The sequence below is a fragment of the Euleptes europaea genome, chromosome 5, assembly GCF_029931775.1.
Source record: "Euleptes europaea isolate rEulEur1 chromosome 5, rEulEur1.hap1, whole genome shotgun sequence".
Taxonomy (NCBI): Eukaryota; Metazoa; Chordata; class Lepidosauria; order Squamata; family Sphaerodactylidae; genus Euleptes; species Euleptes europaea.
Window position 1 is genome coordinate 91,317,782 of NC_079316.1, and position 23,876 is coordinate 91,341,657.

The 23,876-nt window shown below is 43.6% G+C and overlaps 1 protein-coding gene across 1 annotated transcript in view; it reads left to right on the plus strand.

Moving 5' to 3' along the window:
* CDH23 (cadherin related 23) overlaps positions 1-23,876 on the plus strand; it is a 553,698-nt gene that overhangs the window by 348,000 nt on the left and 181,822 nt on the right. Inside the window, exons 17-20 of the mRNA XM_056850511.1 lie at positions 6,257-6,329; positions 10,850-10,966; positions 13,525-13,637; positions 19,897-20,004. Coding sequence (XP_056706489.1) covers positions 6,257-6,329; positions 10,850-10,966; positions 13,525-13,637; positions 19,897-20,004 — 411 coding nt within the window. The remainder of the gene's footprint in view (positions 1-6,256; positions 6,330-10,849; positions 10,967-13,524; positions 13,638-19,896; positions 20,005-23,876) is intronic.

Sequence of the window (23,876 nt, forward strand, 5' to 3'; positions counted from 1 at the left end):
AATACGTGGAGGAACAAGGTACTCCCCCCCCCATCCAAATGGTTTTGATGGGAATCTTTGGGGTGGGGAAAAATACAGAGCTCCTGCTTCACTCCCAAACTCACACATGTTGCTATGACAAGAATGGATGTACCCCTGTTCTTAAAGGGGGGGAAAGACCTGTGAAGCTGTGCTTAGAATTTCATTTTTGTCTATTATGTCTGGTAGCACTTTGCCCTACCCATTGATGCAGCTGGTGGAATCATGGAGCAGGGTGTGGAATAGATTAAGCCATCTGATGCTGCATTTGAATTGGTGATGATAACCCCCTTGCTGGTAGCCGAACTGCTTTCCTATTCTGTTCCAGTGTTCTAGCACTGACAACCAGCATCAGGAGGTCCTTATAAACAAGTCCTTCATAAATATGGGGGGGGGGTTGTCTGTGCACAGCAGAGGGGGTAGGGAAAAGACATCAGACACCTGACAGGAGAATAACTTCATTTCCTTCTATGTGAAGTTCAAGAGGATTAAACAAAAAATATTCTTTTGCTTTTTTTTTCTCCCCAAAAGATCTAAAGGTGCCTGAAACCAAAGAGCTCTGATTCTGACATGAATATCAAATGCACATTAGCACTTGAAGTGACTAAAATTATCAGTCACTGAATCAATCACAGCCAGCTGTTTATTTTTCAAATGCTAGCTGTCCCCGGCTGAAATGGCTGGCTGCCATTGTCGTGAATCCCGAGGCAAACATTCTTATCAGGAACAGTGACGTACACACATATATTGGTAACAGAGTTAGTGTATTGCCGTTACAGAACAGGATTAAATCAGATTGTCAAAAGTGCAACAAGCATTGTGACTTAACAAAAGCTTAAGGAAAGTAGCAGTCGTGGATTCTGCTTCCTTGATAACCTTTCCTTCTTAGCCCCAGCCTAATCAGATCTGACTTGTTAGTGTCAGCAATTTATTGACCAAAGAGTGGAGGGGAGATCCTTGTTGCCAGAAGCATTGACTGAGCTTCTCCTTGTCGCTTTCATATGATTATGGAGGTAGAAGTAAGAAAGAGGCAACTGAGGGCTGGAGGGGTTTAATTGAGGCTAAGTACCCCCTCCCCGTAGCTGCTCTTTGAACGGTGTAATCCCATCTGTCTAAAGACCACACTTGAAAAGGTCATTTCCTTCTGGTTGATTTTGTACATGGGTGATTTTTAAGTAGCTGTCATATTCTGCACTTTCTGGACCAAAAGGAATTTCCCCCCACCCCCTTCAATGGGAAGGGGGGAAATAGGATGGTGATAATGATGAATTGGCTCACAGTGGTACTTAAGTAGCTGAAATGAAAGTATGAGTGTGAGTGAGTGAGAGAGAGAGAGAGCCTATATAGCAGGGCAGCTTTTTCATCCTTTGCTTGTTGATTTTTAATAAAGAAGTGAGACTCGCTTTGTAGATTTCCCATTAGGGGACAATAAGCTTTTGTAGAGGCAGCCACTGGGTTAGAACTAATATTGAGCATGATACCAACATCCTAGGAAATATCACCGCTAATAAGTTTCTCTGTAGCTTTCATTCATTGACATTCTAGGTGCCATTTTGTGCAGTGAGCCAGCAACTTTAACTGTGCTTAAGCCTGTCATAAAGGAGACTTGCTCATTTACTTAGAGGGCTGTTGGTTTACAAATTCCTTCACTCTGTTGCCAGATATATAAAAGCTTGCTAGGTTAAAGTGAGCGGTATATATGAGGAAAGAAAACAAAGGAGAGGCTGAGAAGTTTGGGGTTGAAGCCCTTTCGGTCAGATGTCAAGGGCTCAATCCTGCCAGGCCAAATGTCTTTTCTTCAGTGCCAAACCTGAATCCTCATCCCTCCCCAGCACAGAGCTATCATTAGACCTGCACTTAATGCTATAGGCAAGGACTTGGGAACTGTGTGCAGATGATACTTTCCAGGGTCTTCCAAGTGGTATTGTTCGAGATATCCTTGCCCCACTGGACTCAGGTTCCATTTTTATGTCCTGCTTCTATCTTGATAAGTCTACTTTTACAGGGTTTTATAGAAGTTCAGACTGCACCACAGAACAACCAGAATTATATCCCAGAAGCAAAGCAGCCATGCTGTAACAGATGTGTAGAGGTGTGACTGCCACAAGTGCCCAGCAGATAGTACCCATGATGAATAATTAGGGTTGCCAGGTCCTCCTCTGGAGGGAGGTTTTGGGGGGCGGGGTTGGGCAGCCACGCATGACGTGCTTCCATCACTGCCGGGTTTACTCTCAGAAGCGCCGCATCGCAACAGGACACTTTACCACTCAAACCCCCAGGGTCAGCCAGGATTGAACGCATGCGTTTCGCCTAATGTGCGTTCGATCTTGGCTAAAACAGGGATTAAAGGAGGATAAAGCAACCATGCGTTTTCGCCCTATATTGCAGGGGTCCCCAACCTTGGAATTATGACACAGCATGGAAGGCACAGCCACAAAATGGTTGACACAAAATGGCTGCCACAGGAGGCAGAGCCAGCCACAAATTGGCTGCTGTAGCTCCCCTTCAGTCACACAATGAAGATCCTTGTGCTGTGGTGGCAGCTGCTGCCAAAGCAACATTTTAAAAAATCTGCACAGCCAATCAAATCTCCAGAGGCCAGTCAGAAGTCTTTCTGGCCAAAAGCCCCCCCTGGCGTTGCCCATTTTTCTAAATCCACTTGGCGGGCACCAGGAAAGGTGTCAGCGGGTGCCCACAGGCACCACACTGGAGACCCCAGCTGTATTGTGAGCCTCCAGAGAACCTTCTGACCTTCAGGGGCACATGAAGCACTGCTGGGGGTGGGAATCTGGAAAGTCTTCTTGGATATGCTTTAAAACCAAAAAATACAAAATGTTACTGTTTTAAATAAATAATATGCCTGTGCCTATAAATATCACTCTTATCTCTTTGGATTCCACCTGCTCCTTGCTGCAACATGGAAGACTAAGTCCATATTCCAAGATGGACAAGCTCACACTCTCTCACACATGTGTTTTGCTTAGATTTGAGGACTTGCTGATATAATTGAGACTAACCTCTGAGCAACTAGACAGAGAATCGTATTCTAAGTGTTGTAATGGTTGAATTTGGAATCCTTACATGGGTTTCTTATGTCATTCTCTTTCTCCTCCTTTATTGTACTGGGAGGACAATGTGAAATATGGAGCACTGCAGAAATCATGACTGATGTAGAGGCTGATTAAAGACCACCTGCCCCTAGCAAAAATAGCCAAGGATGGCAATTTAATTATAGCATGATGGGCATCACTGGCACGTGAAATTACCTAAAATATCATATTTAATAGCAAAAACATCAGTCAAGGCTTAAAAGTCAGGCTAGTCTCTCCTGTGTGTTAAAAAAAAAGTATGGCGCAAGTTCAATAGTTTGTGATTTTGGGCTCGGTCATTCAGCATTACAACTTCCTTGTTTCAAATCAGGCCTCGAGGGGCACCCAAGAACCTCTATCTTTGTGTGCAATGCATATATAATATTACCCAATGGGATGTGTATTGCCTTCCAATGAACTGAAAAGGAAAGCATTAACATGAACAGCCCCACTTACCTCTTAATGAAGAGATGAAATTATATTTTATTGCAAGCTTTCCAATGCACGTGTTCTTCATGATGGGTTTGGTGTTCAACAATCTCAAGAAAAAATATAGTTGTTTTCCAAATGAGGGCTAGCTGGTTAGGGTAGCTCTGCTATCTTTACAATAAAGGAGACAAGAACGGATGGCCGTAATTTGCTTGTCGATAGCTAGACTTTGCACAGAGAAATAATGGGGAGGTCAGGTCCATTTTGTTCCCCTCCCCCAAGGGAAAAGATACAGGAATTGGAAATGCATTGGCTAAAGAGTAAGACGTTTTTCTATGTCCATTTCTGTGTAGGTTTAAGCACACACTTGTCGAGTGAGTGGATCGGTACACAAAACTCTTGTTGTGTGAGCAAAGTAAAAGATTGATTTTGAAAACATACTAGATAAAGAACAAATTGTTCTTGTTTTATATATTGCATAAAATAATAGAATCATAGAGTTGGAAGGGTCATCTAGTCCACCCCCTGCACAATGCAGGAAATTCTGAACTACCTCCCGCCCCCACATCCCCAGTGACCCCTATTCCATGCCCAGAAGATGGCCAAAATGTCCTCCCTCTCATGATCTGTCTAAAGTCATAGAATCAGCATTGCTGACAGATGACCATCTAACCTCTGCTCAAAAACCTCCAGGGAAGGAGAGCTTACCACCTCCCGAGGAAGCCTGTTCCACTGAGGAACTGCTTTAACTGTTAGAAAATTCTTCCCTATGTCTAGACGGAAGCTCTTTTGATTTAATTTCAACCCATTGGTTCTGGTCCAACTTTCTGGGGCAACAGAAAACAACTAGGCACCATCCTCTATATGACAGCCCTTCAAGTACTTGAAAATGGTTATCATATCCCCTCTCAGTCTTCTCTTCAGGCTAAACATACCCAGCTCCTTCAACCTTTTCTCATAGGACTTGGTCACCATCTTTGTTGCCCTTCTCTGGGCATGTTCCAGCTTGTCTACATCCTTCTCAAATTGCGGTGCCCAAAATTGAACACAATTCAATCTAGGTGAGGTCTAACCACAGCAGAGTAAAGCGATACTATACTTCTGTTAATGTAGCCCAAGACTGCGTTTGCCTTTTTAACTACCACATCACACTGCTGACTCATGTTCAGTGTTTGGTCTACTAAGACCCCAAGATCCTTTTCGCACACACTACTGCTAAGACAAGTCTCCACCATCCTATAATTATGCATTTGATTTTTCCTACCTAAATGCAGAACTTTACATTTATCTCTGTTGAAATGGATTTTATTGGTTTTAGCCCAATTCTCCAGCCTGTCAAGATCATCCTGTATCCTGGCTCTGTCTTCTACCATATTTGCTACCTCTCCCAATTTAGTATCATCTGCAAATTTAATAAGCATTCCATCTATTCTTTCATCCAAATCATTTATAAAGATATTGAACAACACAGGGTCCAGGACAGATCCCTGAGGCACTCCACTAGTCACTCCTCTCCAAGCACTCTTTGGGTGTAATCTGTCAACCAATTATGGATCCACCTAACAGTAACAGGATCTAAATCACATTTTCCCAATTTGTCAACAAGAATATTATGGGGAACCTTATCAAAAGTCTTATTGAAATCCAGATATACTATGTCTACTGCATTCCCCTGATCCAGCAAGGTAGTAACTTTCTCAAAAAAGGAGATAACATTGGTCTGACATGACTTTTTCTTGAGAAACCCATGCTGGCTCTTAGTAATCAGATCCATCCTTTCTAAATCCTCAAGGACTGACTGTTTGATGATTTGTTCTAAAACTTTTCCCAGTATAGACGTCAAACTGATGGGTCGGTAGATACCCAGATCCTCCTTTTTTCCCCTTCTTGATAATTCCTTCTCAAAATATTTGTGAAATGATTTAATGTTTTATAAAAAGGTAGGATAAACTATGCTTTGATTTAATTCTTGGTCCTATGGTCTGGGGTAAATTCCTACCCTAGTGGCATTTTTTGGAAGAATCCAGAAAGAAGTGGATGTACAAATTTTCCCTCTTAGGACATTGTCAGCTGCATATTAGCAAACAGTGCCACCCTGAGAATCCTTTCCTGAGATTCTGAATAGCCTCAGGATAGCACTGTTTGCTAATATGCAGCTGACAAAGAGGGGAAATTACCACTTACAGGGTACAAAATGACATCAGAAATGTACTGACTGACATCTGGAACATTTGGGGGGGGGGTTTACTCCAGCCTGTAAAATGTATTTGGGGTATAAAAAAACCCATACCATGAATTGTTTTTCCAGAAAACACTGTTCCAGGGAATCCTTTTAAAGTGCTCTAGAGAGAGACAGCCCCTAATGATACTCTACCTGACTCATTGTGATATTTCAGTTTTCAGGACTGATAACAGGTCACTAAAATGTGTTTCCCATTTTCTGTCCTTCCCCTTTGAAAGGGTGTAGAGTCAAGATGGTATTCCAACTTGAGCAATAACATTGTGCTCTGAACATATGTCCCCTTTTTTTGGATATTTCTGTGTTCTGATACCTGAGTGTTTCTATCATATTTCAAACAGAATGTAGTCCGTAGTCCACATTTTGCCAATAAATTAGATGGTGTTATATTTCTGGGTATTTATGTCACACTTCATGACAGAATCTTGCTGCTATCTTGCAAGTTTACATTATGCCTTACACTTTTCTTTTAACTCTGTAGGATGAAAATGACAACCCACCCACATTCAGCAAGCCTTCCTATGTCATTACAGTCATGGAAGATATCATGGCAGGTATGGGAGCTGCTCCTGTTGTTGACAAAACTGCCCTCTGAAAAGCAACATTCTGGGTGACAACTTACCATGTGATAGCAGTAAATATCAAGAGAACCCTGATCCTGTTGACATCTCCAAGATTTCACTGGGATAGGTTGACTAGCACATTCCTGTCCTTCCAAGATATGCAAAATACCCCTACAACATGGGGGAGGGGAGTATGTGATGTTCAAGGGTAACACAGGAACTGTGTATCTGGCCTAATGTTGGAGAGGTATTTAAACTATTGCTAGCCTTTGTGTTTCTAGTGGGAAGAAAGCATTTGTTACATCTTGCTACCAAAGAAGCCAGCGGTACAACCCAACACCAGCACCATTTTATATCTCCATGCTTTCTAAGCATTTTGTACAGGGTCTTACTTAACATCAGGACCTGAGACATCTGTTTCCCCCTTGCCCCTTTTAATTTTTGTAACAACCAATCTGATGAAAAGTTCTGGTGAACTTGAATGCTTGCACACTCTTTAGACATTTTATTTGGCATAACCAACAGAGCTCCCTTTGAGAACCACACTAGGAGTCAACAGGGGAAAAATTAGGAGAGTTTCAGAATATATGATTGCCTGAGGACCTTCCTGTGGGACAAGTATCATTTTTATTTACTATTTTGATATACTAGCTGACCCCAAGATTTCCATGAGAGGGCTAACATAGTCATAGAAAGCACTAAGGGAAGAAATGAGACCCCCTTCCTAAGCCAACTGCCTCCTGGCCTCTTCCCTCTTAGACTCCCTCAGCTGTCATTTTACCCAGTAGAAGAAACGAGGCCCCTTTGATAATCAGATAACAACTTACTGGTGGTCCCTGACCCTAAGAGTGTACGGCTGTCCTCCATGAGAGCCAGGGCCTTTTTGGCCTTGGCACCGGCCTGGTGGAATGCTCTGTCTGGTGACATCAGGGCCCTGAGGGACCGCTATTCCGGATATTGTGTAGCGCTTTCACCAAAGCATAGCTTCATCAGCCTATAAAATTTATATAAATATTATAGCATACTACTAGTGATTTAACATATTTAAAAGAAATGGACGTAAGTCAGCTTACCTCTCAGTATGTTGAAAGCATACAAAAAGAGGAGAAATATTTAATATTGCAATACAATTTCTTCAGCAAAAGATTTTGTTTTTTAATTTTGCATTTTTTTATAATGTTCAAATAAGTTGAGTATCATTATTGGCTCCCAAGCGGAGGGCTGCTAATCCTTCTATGTTTAAGTTAGATAGTCACTCGCAGCATTTGCACATATAGAGTCCATGGGTCATATGATCTAGTCAGGTCGGGTAAACCGCACTAAATTTAAAGTCACAGTGTCTGTATAAGGATAGTGAATGGTAAAGGCATACATGTAGCCTCACAAAAAACAGGATAAATCAAAATCATTATTTAACCCATTGGGGGCAAGAGTGTTGAATAAATATATAAAGCGCATTTCATTTTGTAATAGCACTTTTTGTATGTTTCTATGGTCGTGTGGATGGTCGTGGTAAACCCACAATACAAAAAACCGCATATCATTCTCGGAATGTTTTTGCTCCACAAAATGGCTTGTAAGGGGGGCTTCAAAGTTTAGAGCGCGCAACCTAGATCTGTGCTTGCCTATCCGCAATCGAATTTGGCGCACAGTGCTCCCGATATAGAGTCTGGCACATTTACACGTGACCGCGTAAATAACATGGCTCGTGGCACAGTTAGAAAAGTGTCTCAGTTGGAATTTAAAATCCGAAGTTGTGGATCGGAACTCTTTAACGGGGAGACTTAGCGGACACACTGAGCATTTGCCACATTTAAAATGGCCGACAGCCGAAGTGTGCTGTATAGGTTTGGAAAGATCAGAATGCACAAGTTGGTCTCGGAAAGACCGTGTCCTGCGCATGCCAAAGATAGGTGAACGATCACAACCCGGGATATCACGAAGGATATGCCAGTGCCTCCTAATGGCTTGTTGGATTGCATAGGAGTGCTTGCTGTAAGTTAAGGAGCAATAAACGTTTTGTTTCGGGGTTTGTGGTTTTTTTGAAAATAGTGTAAGGCGATCCCTCTCCTTAGCTCTATCACGGGCTTGAGTTATGACTTGTGGTGGATATCCTCGTTTATTTAAAGAGGCAGTCATATTATCAGCAGCTTTCTCAAATTCATAAGTACAAGTAGCATTCCTTTTTAGTCGTAACAAATTACTAAACGGAAGGTTATTCTTTAGGTGGATGGGGTGATTGGAGGAATAATGCAACCCCGAGTCTCTAGACATACTTTTTTTGTAAGGTCTCACTGCTAGTTTCCTATTTGATCCTACATAAATTTCAAATCTAAGAACGGTATGTTCACCAGATCATATGTCCCTGTAAATAAAAGGTGTTTATTCAGGATGTGAACCTCCAGGTTCTAGCTGGAGATCTCCTGCTATTACAACTGATCTCAAGCTGACAGAGATCCGTTCATCTGGAGAAAATGGCCGCTTTGGCAATTGGACTCTATGGCATTGATGTCCCTCCCCTCCCCAAATCCCACCCTCCTCAGGCTCCACCCCCAAAACTTCCTGCTGGTGGCAGGACCTGGCAACCCTATTTATTACATCCTCTCCAGCCCCAATAAATTAAGTGCTAATTAATTGGAAAAAGCTAGTGAAGATCTGGGTAAGTATAATATCCTTTCTTGATCCCCACTGCCTGCAGCCATTAATACCAACTCTGTGAAGATCCGTTTCAAAGTCCCCTTGACCATTAGCTTGTCAAATTTGCAAGCACCGCTAAACTCTGACCCTCATGTGTGATTGGAGGATAGACTCCAAGGCAGAACATCTGGGAGCCTCGTATTTTTTAATTGAGGCTTTAGCTCTAGGAGGTGTCAGACAATGCCCATCCTGAGGATTTTCTTGTCCCTTAGATTATCTGATATCGGTCTGTAAATATCCAAATCCTAGCCTGGCAATCTGTTAAGATACCATATCGAAAACATACCAGCAATTCAGAGTTGAAGTGGAAGAGTTAGAATCAATCTTTAACTTCTGATTTATTTTCTACAATTGCCAATTCCTTTGATGCCTATCAATAAAAACACCTGTGTTTGTTTAATTGCTGGCGATAAAACTGCAGCTCAGAGATTTCCCACTTACCTGGCCATCTGCCTGCCTAGCCAGACACTGTCACTGCAAGCCTGGCCAATAGCAGCTGCCCCAGCACAGTGTGTGTGTATGTGTGTGGGGGGGGTCTCCACAAAAATTCTTTTGTGGAGACCCCACACACACAAAAGTAACAAAAACAAAGATAATAACAATGAAAGTGAAAATGAATTAAAAAGGTAAAGGTAGTCCCCGGTGCAAGTACAGGGTCATTACTGACCCATGGGATGAAGTCACATCACGACATTTACTAGGCAGAGTGGCCATTTATGCAGGGGTATTGAGTTCGCAGTCCCTGCTGGACTGCTTTGGGGCTTCCTTTGCATTATTCATGATTTTACCAACCGTCAGATGTGACTTTGCTTTGGTCTTGTTCTTCCCCCACAGTTCTAGGATCCTGTTTTGGAACAAATTTAAATACTGCTTTGAGGCAAGAGCAACTCAAATTCTTAACTTCGGGTTTCTCTCCCTACGCCCATTTTGGTTTCACCCTCCCACGTATCTGCCCCTCCCATCCAACCCCTTCCCTCAAAACAAAGCACAAAAGAGGGAGTTAAACCTTCATGAAATGTGCAGGAAGACACTGAAGAAGGCTGCAAAGGTTGGAAGGCAGCTCCCAGTAGGGAGCTGTTGAAGAAAGGTGGGGAGGAATACCCAGCACAAGTACACATAGTCCCTTTAGGAGCCCTTTAGGAGCTCCAAGTAAAGTGCAACAAGGCTGCTTTTTCAAGGGGAGGGACTCTGAAGCTCTGTGATTCACTGGGGATGCCTAATTAATCACAAAGTACTCCTGGAATTTGGGGGTGGGGGGAATCCTCATGCATATGATGTTTGAGAATTTGGAGCAGAAAACTGCAGCAAACCAAACACAAATTTCCCCTGCATAAATGACCTATGTTTATGGGGTGGTTTGCTATTGCCTTCCCCAGTCATCTACCCTTTACCCCCAGTAAGCTGGGTACTCATTTTACCGACCTTGGGAGGATGGAAGGCTGAGTCAACCTTTAGCCAGTTACCTGAAACCGACTTCCGTCGGGATCAAACTCAGATCGTGAGCAGAGCTTTTGACTGCAGTACTGCAGCTTAACATTCTGCTCCATGGGGCTCCTGTTACATGGCTTAAATGAAAGCATAATGAAAATAATGTTTAACTTACACTCCTCCCTTTGTGAGTGAAGTGTGTGTCTTTTTCTTTCCAGAGTCCAGATTGTAGGTCTTTGTCCCACAACTTTAGCTACAAAGCGACTTTGTTCCAGTGACTGATGTGAGCTTAAATCCTAGCCAGTTTAACACAGCTTGTGGGAAAGGCTTGTGGTATACCTCAAGAATGAGAATCTTTATCCCCATTCTTTTTGTCTGTCTCTTAGGTGCCACGGTGCTATTTCTAAATGCCACGGATTTGGACCGATCAAGAGAGTATGGCCAAGAATCCATCATCTTTTCCTTGGAAGGGTCCTCACATTTTCGGATTAATGCTCGCTCAGGTGAGCACAGCCACGAGACCATTCCCCTTCCTTTTCATGTTTCTAGCCTTTTTGCAGTTTTTATCTTTGTCTCCTTCTTCCCCCTTCCTCTTTCCCCCTATTCTTTCATGCTGACTTTTACTTAATCTAGAGAAGGAACAAAGCAAGTGCTGAATACAGACACCATTGCTGATCTAGCACAAATATAAGATCAGAAAAATCATGTACAGCATACCATGAGGATGTTTTTGTTGCGGATCCCAAGGTGGATATGCAGATTTCTCATTAATCCAAACCCACATGTACATTAAAAGTCAAAGCAGAATCACATAGGTTTTGATGAATTGTAGTCATTTAGCAATAATACAATGTTTTCCATCTTCCAAGTGCTTCGCATACATTATCATAGTAATTCTTACAACAGTTCTACGAAGTTAGCCAGTGTCATTCTCATATTGCAGAAGAGAGTGGGCTGTCTAAGTGGTTTGGTGGCAGAGATGAGACCTTTGGAACACTGCTGTTTCCTGGCCAATATGCTAGGCCAATAACCTCCCTTGTATTAACAAGCCCAAGCTTTCAGGATAGTTTTCTGATTCCAGATATATAACCGGGAGGGTGTGTGTGCAGTGGCATACAATATGTCCCATTCCAGATTCTTCATTTTTAGTTGACTGACAAGTCATGTTTTAACCAACTGCGCAACGTTCAGATGTCCTGTGCTAACCAATCCATGCCCCCTCAGCTCCATCGTCCTAGTTAACGAGCCCGAGAAGTAATTTGAAAAGGGTCTGTGTGGCTTTTGAGCCTAGATCACTTTTAGTTATGGTTACTCCTGCATGCTAAAATATTCTATATGGAGAGAGGACCATCATGCGTGCAGAAGGGAGGAGAAAGGGAAGAATTCTGTTGCTCTGCTTTGTGGTCTTGGAGGAGCAGGAATTTTTCTGTAGGAGTTCCTTGCTGAAATTTGTTGGAGCGAGAGCAACTCAGCCTGCCTGGACATAGGGGGGGGGGCGCTAATTTACTCTGAGTGTGTAGGTGTTATCTCTTGAATGGGATGCTCCTCTTTGTCTGGACCTGGGGACTGCCCTCTGACCCCTCCTCCTTCTCTCTCAGAAGCCATTGTCTCTCACGGACCTGCATGGAGGCAGAAGTTTCTACAGGTCTTTCCTGTAGAAACAATATATCATACTTGCACGCACGTGATGCTGGATTAGCTAGCCACTTGTATAGGGGAAAATGTATTCTTTAGATTAGACTTCCTATTTCTTTTATCAACTGCAACAAGAATGTGAACAGAATCTACTCGAATAAGGAAAGGGTCTGTGTGGCTTTTGAGCCAAGATCACTTTTAGTTACGGTTACTCCTCCATGCTAAAATATTCTATATGGAGAGAGGACCATCATGCGTACAGAAGGGAGGAGAAAGGGGGGGATCCTGTTGTTCTGCTTTGTGGTCTTGGAGGAGTAGGAATTTTTCTGTAGGAGTTCCTTGTTGAAATTAGCTGAACCTGCCCTATGAAGGTGTGCCTAATTGGATGTAACTTTGTGGACAAAAAGAAGCCATTCATCACTGAGACACACTCATATTTAAAACTTTCCCCACTACTGATTAATTTTTTCCAGTCTTCAGATTAATGGATATCACAAAAACTTCAGAGGCAGATATATTTTAGAGAGAACCTCTTTAACCTCTTGCAGTTCTGTAATCTAGATTAATTTTTAACCCTCCCCTCTCCCCACTATCTACTGTGGGCACCCCTCACAATTAAAGTGGTGCATGTTCAAATCAAAGCATGTTGGATTGTATAGGTTTATTACGGGAGCAGCAGGAGACTGGGAAGGGACTGGTAGAAAATCCTGCCTTGGTTGGTCTACTGTATGAGCATTTTGGTCTGTATGAGCATGACGTTTCTAAATTCAGGATCAGGAATTAGGTACTGCATGAGAGAACAACTAGAGGAGATACAGCCCAGATGCAGATGACTGTATTAAATAGTTCCACAGTGTCACGTTAAGTACAGGGAGTGCCATTCTACTGCTTATCATAACTTACAGCCTTCTTCTCTGCTGCTCTGTAAGCCTGGTTATTCTAAGGTGACCCCTTCAGCCAAAGGTTTATCTGATTATTTCAAATCAATATGCAGAACTGAGCTAGGCAGTTTTCTTACTCAGCGTCCCAGGCCCCAGCTTCTTCACCTGCCTAGTACCCAAGACTGTGTTTGCTGATTCCTGCCAACAGTGCACTTGCCCATCTTTTCCTAGGGCCTGGGGGAATTTATTTTTCCTCCAAACCTTCACCAATATTGCACTTTGTCAACATTCTATTGCTATCACCTCCTCCCTCAGCAATTAGAATTTTTGTGAGCATTCCATGACATTACTGTCACTCAGCCAAAGATTAGAGAAGCATGCAAGGTTTTTTTTTTCCCCATGCCTTGTGCACTAGCATGTCCACATGTGTGCTTTAGGTGCATTATAACCTGATAACTACTTTTCTATCTCTCAGATGCCACAAAGCATCAGACTACAAAGCATCTCTTCTTTCTCATTTCATTGTCCCTTTTTGTCTTCTGCAGGGGAAATCACCACAACATCTCTTCTGGACCGGGAAGCTAAATCAGAGTATATACTTATTGTGCGGGCAGTAGATGGTGGTGTGGGTCACAACCAGAAAACAGGCATTGCCACTGTAAGTTAGTGTTACTGAGATTCTTTCTTTCTTTCTTTCTTTCTCTTTCTTTCTTTCTTTCTTTCTTTCTTTCTTTCTTTCTTTCTTTCTTTCTTTCTTTCTTCCTTCCTTCCTTCCTTCCTTCCTTCCTTCCTTCCTTCCTTCCTTCCTTCCTTCCTTCCTTCCTTCCTTCCTTCCTTTCTTGCTTCCTTCCTTCCTTCCTTCCTTCCTTCCTTCCTTCCTTCCTTCCTTCCTTCCTTCCTTCCTTCCTTCTTTCCTGGTGTAGATTTTTGAGCCTGTTACTCAGGGGACAATTTGTTTGTGCAAAGCCTTTCTTAATAGGGCTCCCTTGTATTTACAAAACGTATTAAGATACAGGGGCTCTCATGGTTCCTTCACTGGCATTTGAAACCATACAAATACTTTAACTGGGTAAAAATAGTTTTACATATTTCTGTATCATCTGAGAGGTAGATGATTTTACTATGGAGTGGCAAACTGATTAAAATCCTGCAGTCTATATTTTAAAGGATGGTGCATTTGGCAATTATCTGAGCAGGGAACATTTTTGTTTACTCCTTCAGAGTAGGGAAATGGGTACAGTGGGCTCCTTTGGGAGTGCTTGCATGAAATCCACTAAAAAGACCACAGTAAAGTTTCAAACAAGCATCATGATCCGCATCAGTGTCTCTTAACATACTGTTTGAAGATACTTGACTTTCTAGTTGTAGCCGAAAAGATTTCCACCTCCCCCCACCCTTGTCTTTAAATATTTTGTGATAAAATGGACTGTTAAGCTGTGAAGGTTTATCCTCTAGGGAACAGTTCGTCCATGATCATTAAAAAGAGACCGTAAGGAACAAGAGGAAAGATGCTGCTATCAGTTGTGCATCAGCCTCTAGGAGATGGTTGTTCATCTGTGTGGCTTCTATGCAGTCCCACATTGGGGCCTGCAATGTGGCAGCAGAACTGGAGGGAAGAGTGCGCCCTCCCCCTTGGGTCATGTGACCGGTGGACGGGAAGATTGCATGCCCCAAGGGGAGGGGGAGCACTCTCTTTAGAATTTGCTAGAAGCTGACAAATTTTATCCGTGGCTGGCCTGCGCCTGCGCAGTCCCCAATGTGTGCCTGCATAGAAGATACACCAGATGAACAACAGTTACAGGTAAGTGAAACTGTTTTTCCCTTCTCTTTTCCCTTTTACAAGACAGCCCTAGATAATCACGACATATAGCTCACCATGACAAGTCCTAACCATCCTCTGAATGCAACTGCTTACATGTATATTGAAGACATCTTCTTACTTATTTTCATTTGTGGTGGACATGCAAAAAAACCTAAGAAATTTTGGATTCAGATACATCAAGAAATGCAAAAAAAAAAAAAAAAAAATCAAATTTCCTCTACACCCAGAAACTATGCTGCTGGGATTAGAACCAGAAAATCTAGGGGATGCTTATTAAATTTGAAGATGATACTAAATTGGGAGGGGTAGCAAATACGGTAGAAGACAGAGCCAAGATGCAGGATGATCTTAGGCTGGAGAAATGGGCTAGAACTAATAAAATGCACTTCAACAAAGACAAATGTAAAGTTCTGCATTTAGGTAGGAAAAATCAAATGCCTAATTATAGGATGGGGGAGACTTGTTTGAGCAGTAGTGTGTGTGAAAAGGATCTTGGGGTCTTAGTAGACCAAACACTGAACATGAGTCACCAGTGTGATGCTGTAACTAAAAAGGCAAATGCAGTCTTGGGCTGCATCAACAGAAGTATACTGTCCAGATCACGCGAAGTGATGGTATCGCTTTACTCTGCTCTGGTTAGACCTCAACTAGAGTACTGTGTTCAGTTTTGGGCACCATAATTTAAGAAAGATGTAGACAAGCTGGAACGTGTCCAGAGAAGGGCAACAAAGATGGTGAGGGGTCTGGAGACCAAGTCCTATGAGGAAAGGTTGAAGGAGCTGGGTATGTTTAGCCTGAAGAGGAGGAGACTGAAAGGGGATATGATAACCATCTTCAGGTACTTGAAGGGCTGTCATATAGAGGAGGGTGCCGAGTTGTTTTCTGTTGCTCAAGAAGGTCGGACCAGAACCAACGGGTTGAAATTAAATCAAAAGAGTTCCCGTCTAGACATTAGGAAGAATTTTCTAACAGAGTGGTTACTCAGTGGAACAGGCTTCCTCGGGAGGTGGTAAGCTCTCCTTCCCTGGAGGTTTCTAAGAGGAGATTAGATGGCCATCTGTCAGCAATGCTGATTCTGTGACCTTAGGCAGATGATGAGAGGGAAGGCATCTTTGCCATCTTCTGGTCACTAGGGGTGTGGAGGGGGGAGGTAGTTGTGAATTTCCTGCATTGTGCAGGGAGTTGGACTTGATGGCCCTGGTGGTCCCTTCCAACTCTATGATTCTATGATTCTAGACAAAAATCTAAGAGACATATTTAGTTATATGGCGACGATGGCAAGAGTGGTGTTTGCAACTATGTGGAAACAAGAGAACATTCCAGAAATAGAAAAATGGCAACACAAAATGTCAGAATACACAGTGATGGCAAAATTAACCAACATGCTGAGAGGAAAAACGATGAATGAATTCCAAAAGAATTGGAAGTGTTATTTTGAATATACAAATTTGAAGATATAAACGAAGGCACTAGTATGTAGAGAGTAGTTGTAGTGATTTTGTTGAGAAAGGAAGTAAAAGCGGAAATTGTGTTAAGAAATTAACTAACAATGAAGAAACCATAGCTTACAGCAGAAATGTCAGACAGATATTATAATGTTAAATGTAAAGTGTAGAAATATTAAGATGGCTATACATTGTGATTTTAAGAACTGTTTTTTTTTTTTTTAAAGAGGAAATCTTCTTTGCACACTGATTAGGAAGCAGCGACCAAAGATTATCCTGAGAGATCAGAAATTTACCTAACCTGCCACTGGGTGGCACCAGTATCCCATCTTGGCACCGCATAGAACAGTCATGTCCAAAGTCCGGCCCGGGGGCCAATTGCGGCCCCTGGGCCGGTTTAATACGGCCCCCCAGCCTGTTTTGCAGAGAGAGAAAAGGGGGCGCGTGGGGGCTGCGCCTGTGCTTTGCATCTCCGACCGAGGGGGCGATGCTTGGGTGGAGGGACTCCTTGATTGGCTGTCTCAGCCCCACCCCCCGGAATGAAGGCCAGCGAGTCTGAAACCCTAGAGAGGCCACTTCCTTCCTACCCAGAGCCCGTGCATGGGGACATGGCCTTTGTTGTTCTGAAGCATGGAAAAGCAGCAGCAGCTCCTCCCGAGTGGGTCAAGGGGGATCCTGAGGATGGGTTGGGGGGGACTCGAGGGTGGGAAAGGTGGCGGGGGGGGGAAGGGAAATGCAAGGGAGGTCAGAGGCCGGCCCCAATCCGGGAGAGAAAAGACACCCCCCACACACACACACACAAACACCGAAAAGCCTGGGAGTGTGTGGGGGCTGCTCCGTCTGGCTCTCCTCCTTCCTCTCTGCAAAAGGCTGGGGTGGGTGGGGGAGATGCAGCCCCTTCCCTGCATTGCAGAGGCCTCGCGAGGGATCCAGATTTGCGGGGTGGGTGGGAGGGAGGAGGGGAGAGACTGGATGGGTCTTGAGTGGGGGGATTGTGAGTCAAGGAAAGGCAGGGGGAGAGGGGGCTGAATTTGGGGGCAGGGAGTGTTTGGAGTCAGACCCCCCCAGCAGGTTCTCTCCAAGGCAAGTGGCTGCTTCGAAAGAAGGGATGGGTGGGGAAAACAAATGACTCCTGGCATGTATCGTGTTTGGAAATGAGGCGCGTTCAGATGAGGCCGAGTCTGCAGAGGACACCCGTGTTCATTCCAGAGGTCAAAGCCCTGAGCAGAGAGCAGAGAGGTCAGAAGGAAAGAAGAAGGGAAGAGTTGGTTTTTACATGCCCACTTTCTCTACCACTTAAGGGTGGCTTACAATCGCCCTCCCCTTCCCCTCCCCACAACAGATACCCTGTGAGGTAGGTAAGGCTAAGAGAGCTGTGACTAGCCCAAGGTCACCCAGCTGGCTTCGTGTGTAGGAGCGGGAGAAACAAATCCAGCTCACCAGATTAGCCTCCACCGCTCATGTGGAGGAGTGGGGGAATCAGACCCGGTTCTCCAGATCAGACTCCACCTCTCCAAACCACCGCTCTTAACCACTACACCACGCTGGCTCTCATGGGGAGAAAAACTCCACATTCCTCCCTGCACGGGAGATGTCAGAGTGTTTGAATCTTGGACTCCATGAAAACCAGTTTATTTCCTGGCTCAGATGAGGGGAGGACAGAATACCCCCGGCATGGTTGAAGAGAGAGAGTTGACAGTCCCAAAGAGGCACATGAGCGGGGGGGGGGGGAGGAAGAGTTCCTGCTCTCTCCCTACAGAAGGAAGGTTGGAGATTTAGAAGCTGGGGGGCGTCCGGTGAGCTGAAAGGGGCTTTGGGGAAAGGAAGGAATGTAGCCATGGTTTTTGTGGTGCAGTCTGTGGTTATGGGCATAATAAGTATGCCGTTTGCAATAAACTTTGCATAAAATAGTTAATTTGCATTTAATTAATTTAATTAAGAATGTCAGGCAAAATGGTCGGCCCTCACACATGTTCACTTCATCAAATCTGGCTCTCTTTGAAAAAAGTTTGGACACCCCTGGCATAGAACATCACATCATAGGGGTGGATCTTTCTACATGGTAGGGTTGCCAGTCTCCAGGTGGTGGCAGGAGATCTCCCAGAACTACAACTGGTCTCAAGGTTAAAGAGATCAGTTCCGCTGGAGAAAATGGCTAATTTGGAAGGTGGACTCTATAGCATTATACCCCACTGAGGTCTCCTTCATCCCCAAACCCTACCCTCTCCAGGCTCCACTCCCAAAATCTCCAGAAATTTCACAAGCTGGCAATTCTACTACTTGTAAAATCCTCTTAAACCAGATTAAAGTACTCCTGTTACTTTAAGGGCAAAAATATTTGACGTAGATCATTTGTTCAGCATTTCTGTGTCCTTTGCACCACAGATTTCAGGAACATACATTCTGCCCTCTTATAGGCAGAAGACAAAAAAAATGTGAAACGAGAAAGAATAGGCGGTAGGCTGAAGCTTTGTGGCTTCTGCAAGAGAGAAAAGAAGTTTTCATGTTACAGTCCACATAGAAAGAAATTGTCAAAAGAAAAATCCAAAAACCCAGAACACAATCCATACAATGCCTTACATTACGACTAACCTAATGACACATAGCCGTGCACAGGCTTTTGAGTTCTCTAGAACTCTTCCTCAGGCTGGTCCACTTAGCACATTGACTGCGCTCGTGCGCAGGGAGTGAATGGGTGTAATGGACTGCAGCCCAGTTACGGACTTTATTAGCCATTGCTCCTCTTTGCTCTTTACCAGTGAAGGTAAAGAGAGCACTTCCCTCCTAATTTTTACAAAGTGCTGCAAAGCAGTAATATTTTAGAGTGTGTGTGTTTTTTAATTATTATCATTTAAGGTGCTCTGGAATACAGCAGAATTGTGGGAGGTAATTTCAGCCAGTAGGTTAGTTTATCCATAGAGGTAATTTCTTAATTTTTAACTTTGTCATTTTATATGTTTTATCTGTTTGCATATATTTTGTAAGTTGCCTTAGAGGAGGACAGGTGGGAAATAAATATCTTAAATAAATAACATCACGGGTGCTAAATCACACCATCAAAAAAAAAAAAAGAAAGAAAAGAAAAGGTCAGGCATATGAGGCATCAACCAAAATCTCACACACTTGGTTTTGGAACAGAAATAACACGCTAACCGCCCATGTTTCGAATGCTCCCGGTGATCAGAATAGAGGAAGAATGTGTTAATCAGGATTACTCAGCAGATCGTGAATGGCCCAGCCAACGATAATGAAAGCGGCTCAGAGGGGGAGACAGGGAAAGAATTAGTGTTGTGACTCGGGCACTTGGTAGACAGAGAGGTGTTTTGCATTGCTGCCAGGAGGTCTGAGCACAGAATTCTGAAAGCTTCCCTGGAGAGCAGCGACGCTTCTTCCATCATTAATAATGAAGAACACGCATTGACGTTGCTGGGCTGGGCATTGTGCTACAAAGCTACGTTGTGTGTGACTGGGGCATTAGGAGGGACACGAGAAAGGGAGCCTTGTCAGACATTGTCATCAAGTTCCTGTCTGGCATTTATAATCTGTTTTTAAAAAGTCTCTTTTAAGCTTGTGCAGATACAGATATGAGTGCTGAGGAATGCTGGTTCAATTGTTCAAAAGTCTGAGCTTACAACTGTGTCTGTTTTCAGGTAAACATCACTTTGCTGGACATCAACGATAACTATCCTGTGTGGAAAGATGAACCTTACTTCATTAACCTTGTGGAGATGACCCCTCCCAATTCTGATGTCACCACGGTATGTGTTCAAGTGAATGAACCCAGCATTCTTTTTGTTCCGAAGCACAAAATCGGCAGTTGAATTATACTTCCCCCTTTTTTTTCTTTAGTAGCTTTTTTACAAATGGGTGTATGAAAAAAGAATTGAGTCAATGAAATGCTTCGTTCAAGCAGGACTCTGCAAATTTATTTGCCTTACATTACCAAATACAGAGACTTGCAAACATGAAATGTGTGGTAAAAAGCAGTTTGCAGGGGAGTTACCTGTGAAAATCAGGTAGCAGAGAAAAGGTTAAGCAACATCTTGCCACCCCAGTTCCCTGTGTGCCTTTTGCAAAAGATGAGGGGTCAGCAAACTAAGGTTGCGTATAGTTTAATCTGGAACACCTTTGTTATGCTAATGCTTGATTCCTGACTTTCCCGTAGACAACCAGTGCAAATAGTAATCCATTTCCCATACCAGTGCTGACCCCTAACTTAGGCCAAAAACACATGGTTCCTTAACCCACTTTATTCCCTGTTTCAGCCAGGATCAAATTTACCCGGGCTGGGGGGGGGGGGGACTGTATGCATTGGTCTAAAACGCATGGTCACTTAGCACAGTTCCAGCCCAGTTCCAGCCCCATTTCACCCAGGATCAAATGAACCCACACTACCTGGAATGAGCAGGGACTAAACTATGTGCAAATGGATCCATGTAAACAGAAAATGCTGGTTCCTGCTGAGTAAGCCCTCTCCGCCCCCCCAGCTCCTGGTGATTGGTCCTTTCGAATTGACTACTAGAGGCTTCCCCCTCCCCCCTCGCATGTAATTTTAAAAGCATTTTAAGAACTAAAAAAACAAAAAACGGAGCTACCTGAAAGAAGGGGGGGAATCCAAGCCTCATTTTAAAAAAGACTTTCTTTTTCTCAGAAAAAGCTCCGAAGTAGCAGCAGGCAGGAAGCATTTGAATTCCTGCCTCTTCACAAACTGCCTCGTGATTGGCTGTGAGTGATGCCAATCATCTGTGTTTCCCCTATTTCTGTTTCTCCCGGAAGAGGAATGGGAAAAGGAGGGTTCATTTCACTTCGATACAGGGCTGAAAGAAGAGTAAATAAGGTACCGTCCATTTGCGAAGATTTGATCCTGGGTGAAACTGGGAGGGAACTGGGCTGGAACGGGGCTGTAACTGGGCTAACTGACCATTCGTTTTAGACCATTACCTTGAAAAGCAGGGACGAAACTGTGCCAATCGATCCATGTAAACAGAAAATGCGGGAGACATGAAGTTCTTGTTTAGTTTGGCACACACCCCACGCCCCAGGTGATTGGTCGTTTAAAATTGACCAATCAGGGCCTCCCCTGCCCCAGGAAACAATCAATCACTGGGGGTGGGGGTGTTGCAAGCTAAACAGGAACTGTTCACGTCTCCTGCATTTTCTGTTTACATGGATGGATTTGCACACAGTTTCGTCCCTGCTTTTCAAGGTAATGCATACAGTTTCCCCCCAGCCCGAGTCAATTTGATCCTGGTTGAAATGAGGAATGAAGTGGGTTAAGAGACCATGCGTTTTTGGCCTTAGAAACCAGTTACATATGTAAGCCAGAGCCCAAATACAAACCCTTGCTTTCCCAAGGTGAAAAGTGTACTTTGTTGTATTCTTTTTTTTTTGCTTCCCTTTCCTTTGAGCAGCATGCAGCATAGATAAGTTATTCAGATGTCCTTAGTAGTATGTAGTAGAGGGTGATCATCAGCAGAAAGTATGGAATAAATCAAGAATGTGTGGCTAGGATGCTGCAGACAACACCTCTTTCCATACATTACATTACAGCCAGGAATTGTCCATGTTGAACATCACTTACAAGTAGGATTGCCATGTCCCTCTTTGCCATTCGCAGGAGGTTTTTGGGGTGGAGCCTAAGGAGGGCAGGGTTTGGGGAGGGACTTCAATGCCGTAGAGTCCAATTGCCAAAGCGGCCATTTTCTCCTGGTGAACTGATCTCTATCGGCTGGAGTTCAGTTGGAATAGCAGGAGATCTCCAGCTAATACCTGGAGGTTGGCAACCCTACTTATAAGGAAGGAGGCATTTCCTATGAAGGCCTAGCCTGAAAAGACTTTATGGGTGTGAGCACATACTTATTGAAAAAATGCCAAATCATCCCAGAAACCCATTTCCTAAAATGTTTTATTATTTTTTAAATGTAAGGACTGACTCATCTAGTTGTAAAGACTTGTGAATCGCCAATAGCCTTTTAACAATGATTATTTATTGCCATGCAAGACACAGCCACTGTTGTATTGGTGACAAGAGGTTTGCAGTAAAAGAAAATTGTAGAAGCTAAATCACTTTCACGGCATTTAGGGCACAGCAGTTTACATAATGCAAACCCCTCTCTGAAAGATGTTTCATATGTTGCTTCTCCCAGTGTAGGCATTAACATCAGTATCGGGAAAACCATGAAGTAGTCCTCACACTCTTATTCTGATTAAAATGTCCTTTTCATTTATCACCAAGTTGCTTAGGAACAGGATTAGGCTCAAATAAATCCCTGAGTTGTAACTAGTAGGTGACTGATATATTTATTTCATCACAACTGTATTCATCTAAGGAACATTCCTCAAGTCTTTAGGGCTTTCTCTACATTTTGCGGTATAATGTAGTGGAGAGAATTTTGTCTTGGACTGAGGTTTACAACTCCATTCAGTCATGAAACTCACTAGTCTGAGCAAGTTCCTTTTTCTCAGCCTAATCCACCTGACAGCGTAATTGTGAAGAGAAAATGAGATCATTCCTGTGTATTACTCTAAGCTCCTTGGAGGAAGGATGAGATGTAAATATAAGAGTACTACTGTATAGATTTGTGTGTGTGTGCCGTCAAGTCACAGCTGACTTATGGTGACCCTGTAGGGTTTTCAAGGCAAGTGACATTTAGAGGTGGTTTGCCATTGCCTGCCTCCATGTCACAACCCTGGAGGTTGCCCATCCAAATACTAACCGGGGCTGACCCTGCTTAGCTTCTGAGAGCTGACAAGCTCAGGCTATCCTGGGGCTATCCAGGTCAGCACTATCCAAGTACAAAAATGAATACTACCTTGGCTGTAACAGGTAAATGCAAGTGTGTCACTACTTTTCTGTGCATCATCTTCATGTTGCTTATGTGTGTGTGTGTGCCGTCAAGTCACAGATGACTTATGGCGACCCTGTATGGTTTTCAAGGCAAAATGATGTTCCGAGGTGCCTACCTCTATGTAGGCTGAAAGAGTTCTGAGAGAACTGTGACTGGCCCAAGGTCACCCAGCAGGCTTCGTGTGGAGGAGTGGGGAATTGAACCCAGTTCTCCAGATTAGAGTCCTGCCACTCTTTACCACTACACCACGCTGGTTCTGTTCCTCAGGATACTAGATGCTGCATATAGTTAAGTAGAATTGCCATAGGTGAGATTTGCTTTCATTGAAATTCTCCAACACTCTGTCACTGTTTCCATAAAACACGGTTATGTATGCCCCACTTCCCTAAGTAGCAGAAGATTCCAGGGGCCAGCACTTCTCTGAGCTGGTTCTCTTATACTGGGGACTTTTGTAAGATTTATATTATTTGAAAATGTACAGGAAGAGCATGGGTGGTGGCACAGTGGTACTCCTACAAGGCTGAAGATGTGCTTCCCCACATCAGATCTCCAGAGATCCTGCACTTCCCCCAAGTGATTCATCCCCCTTACAGCAGAGGCTCTCTGCTTATCTATGTCCCTTTCGGGATCTAAAAACGTATTTCTGACACCCATCTGCCCCCTCTCTCCAACTAGGCAGGAAGCTCACCTGTTCAAAACCCTGATGGGATGAACAAAAGCATTGTGTATGCTTTGTGTTTTACCTGGAGTACAGGAGTTCTCGGTTACTGATTATGGAGTAG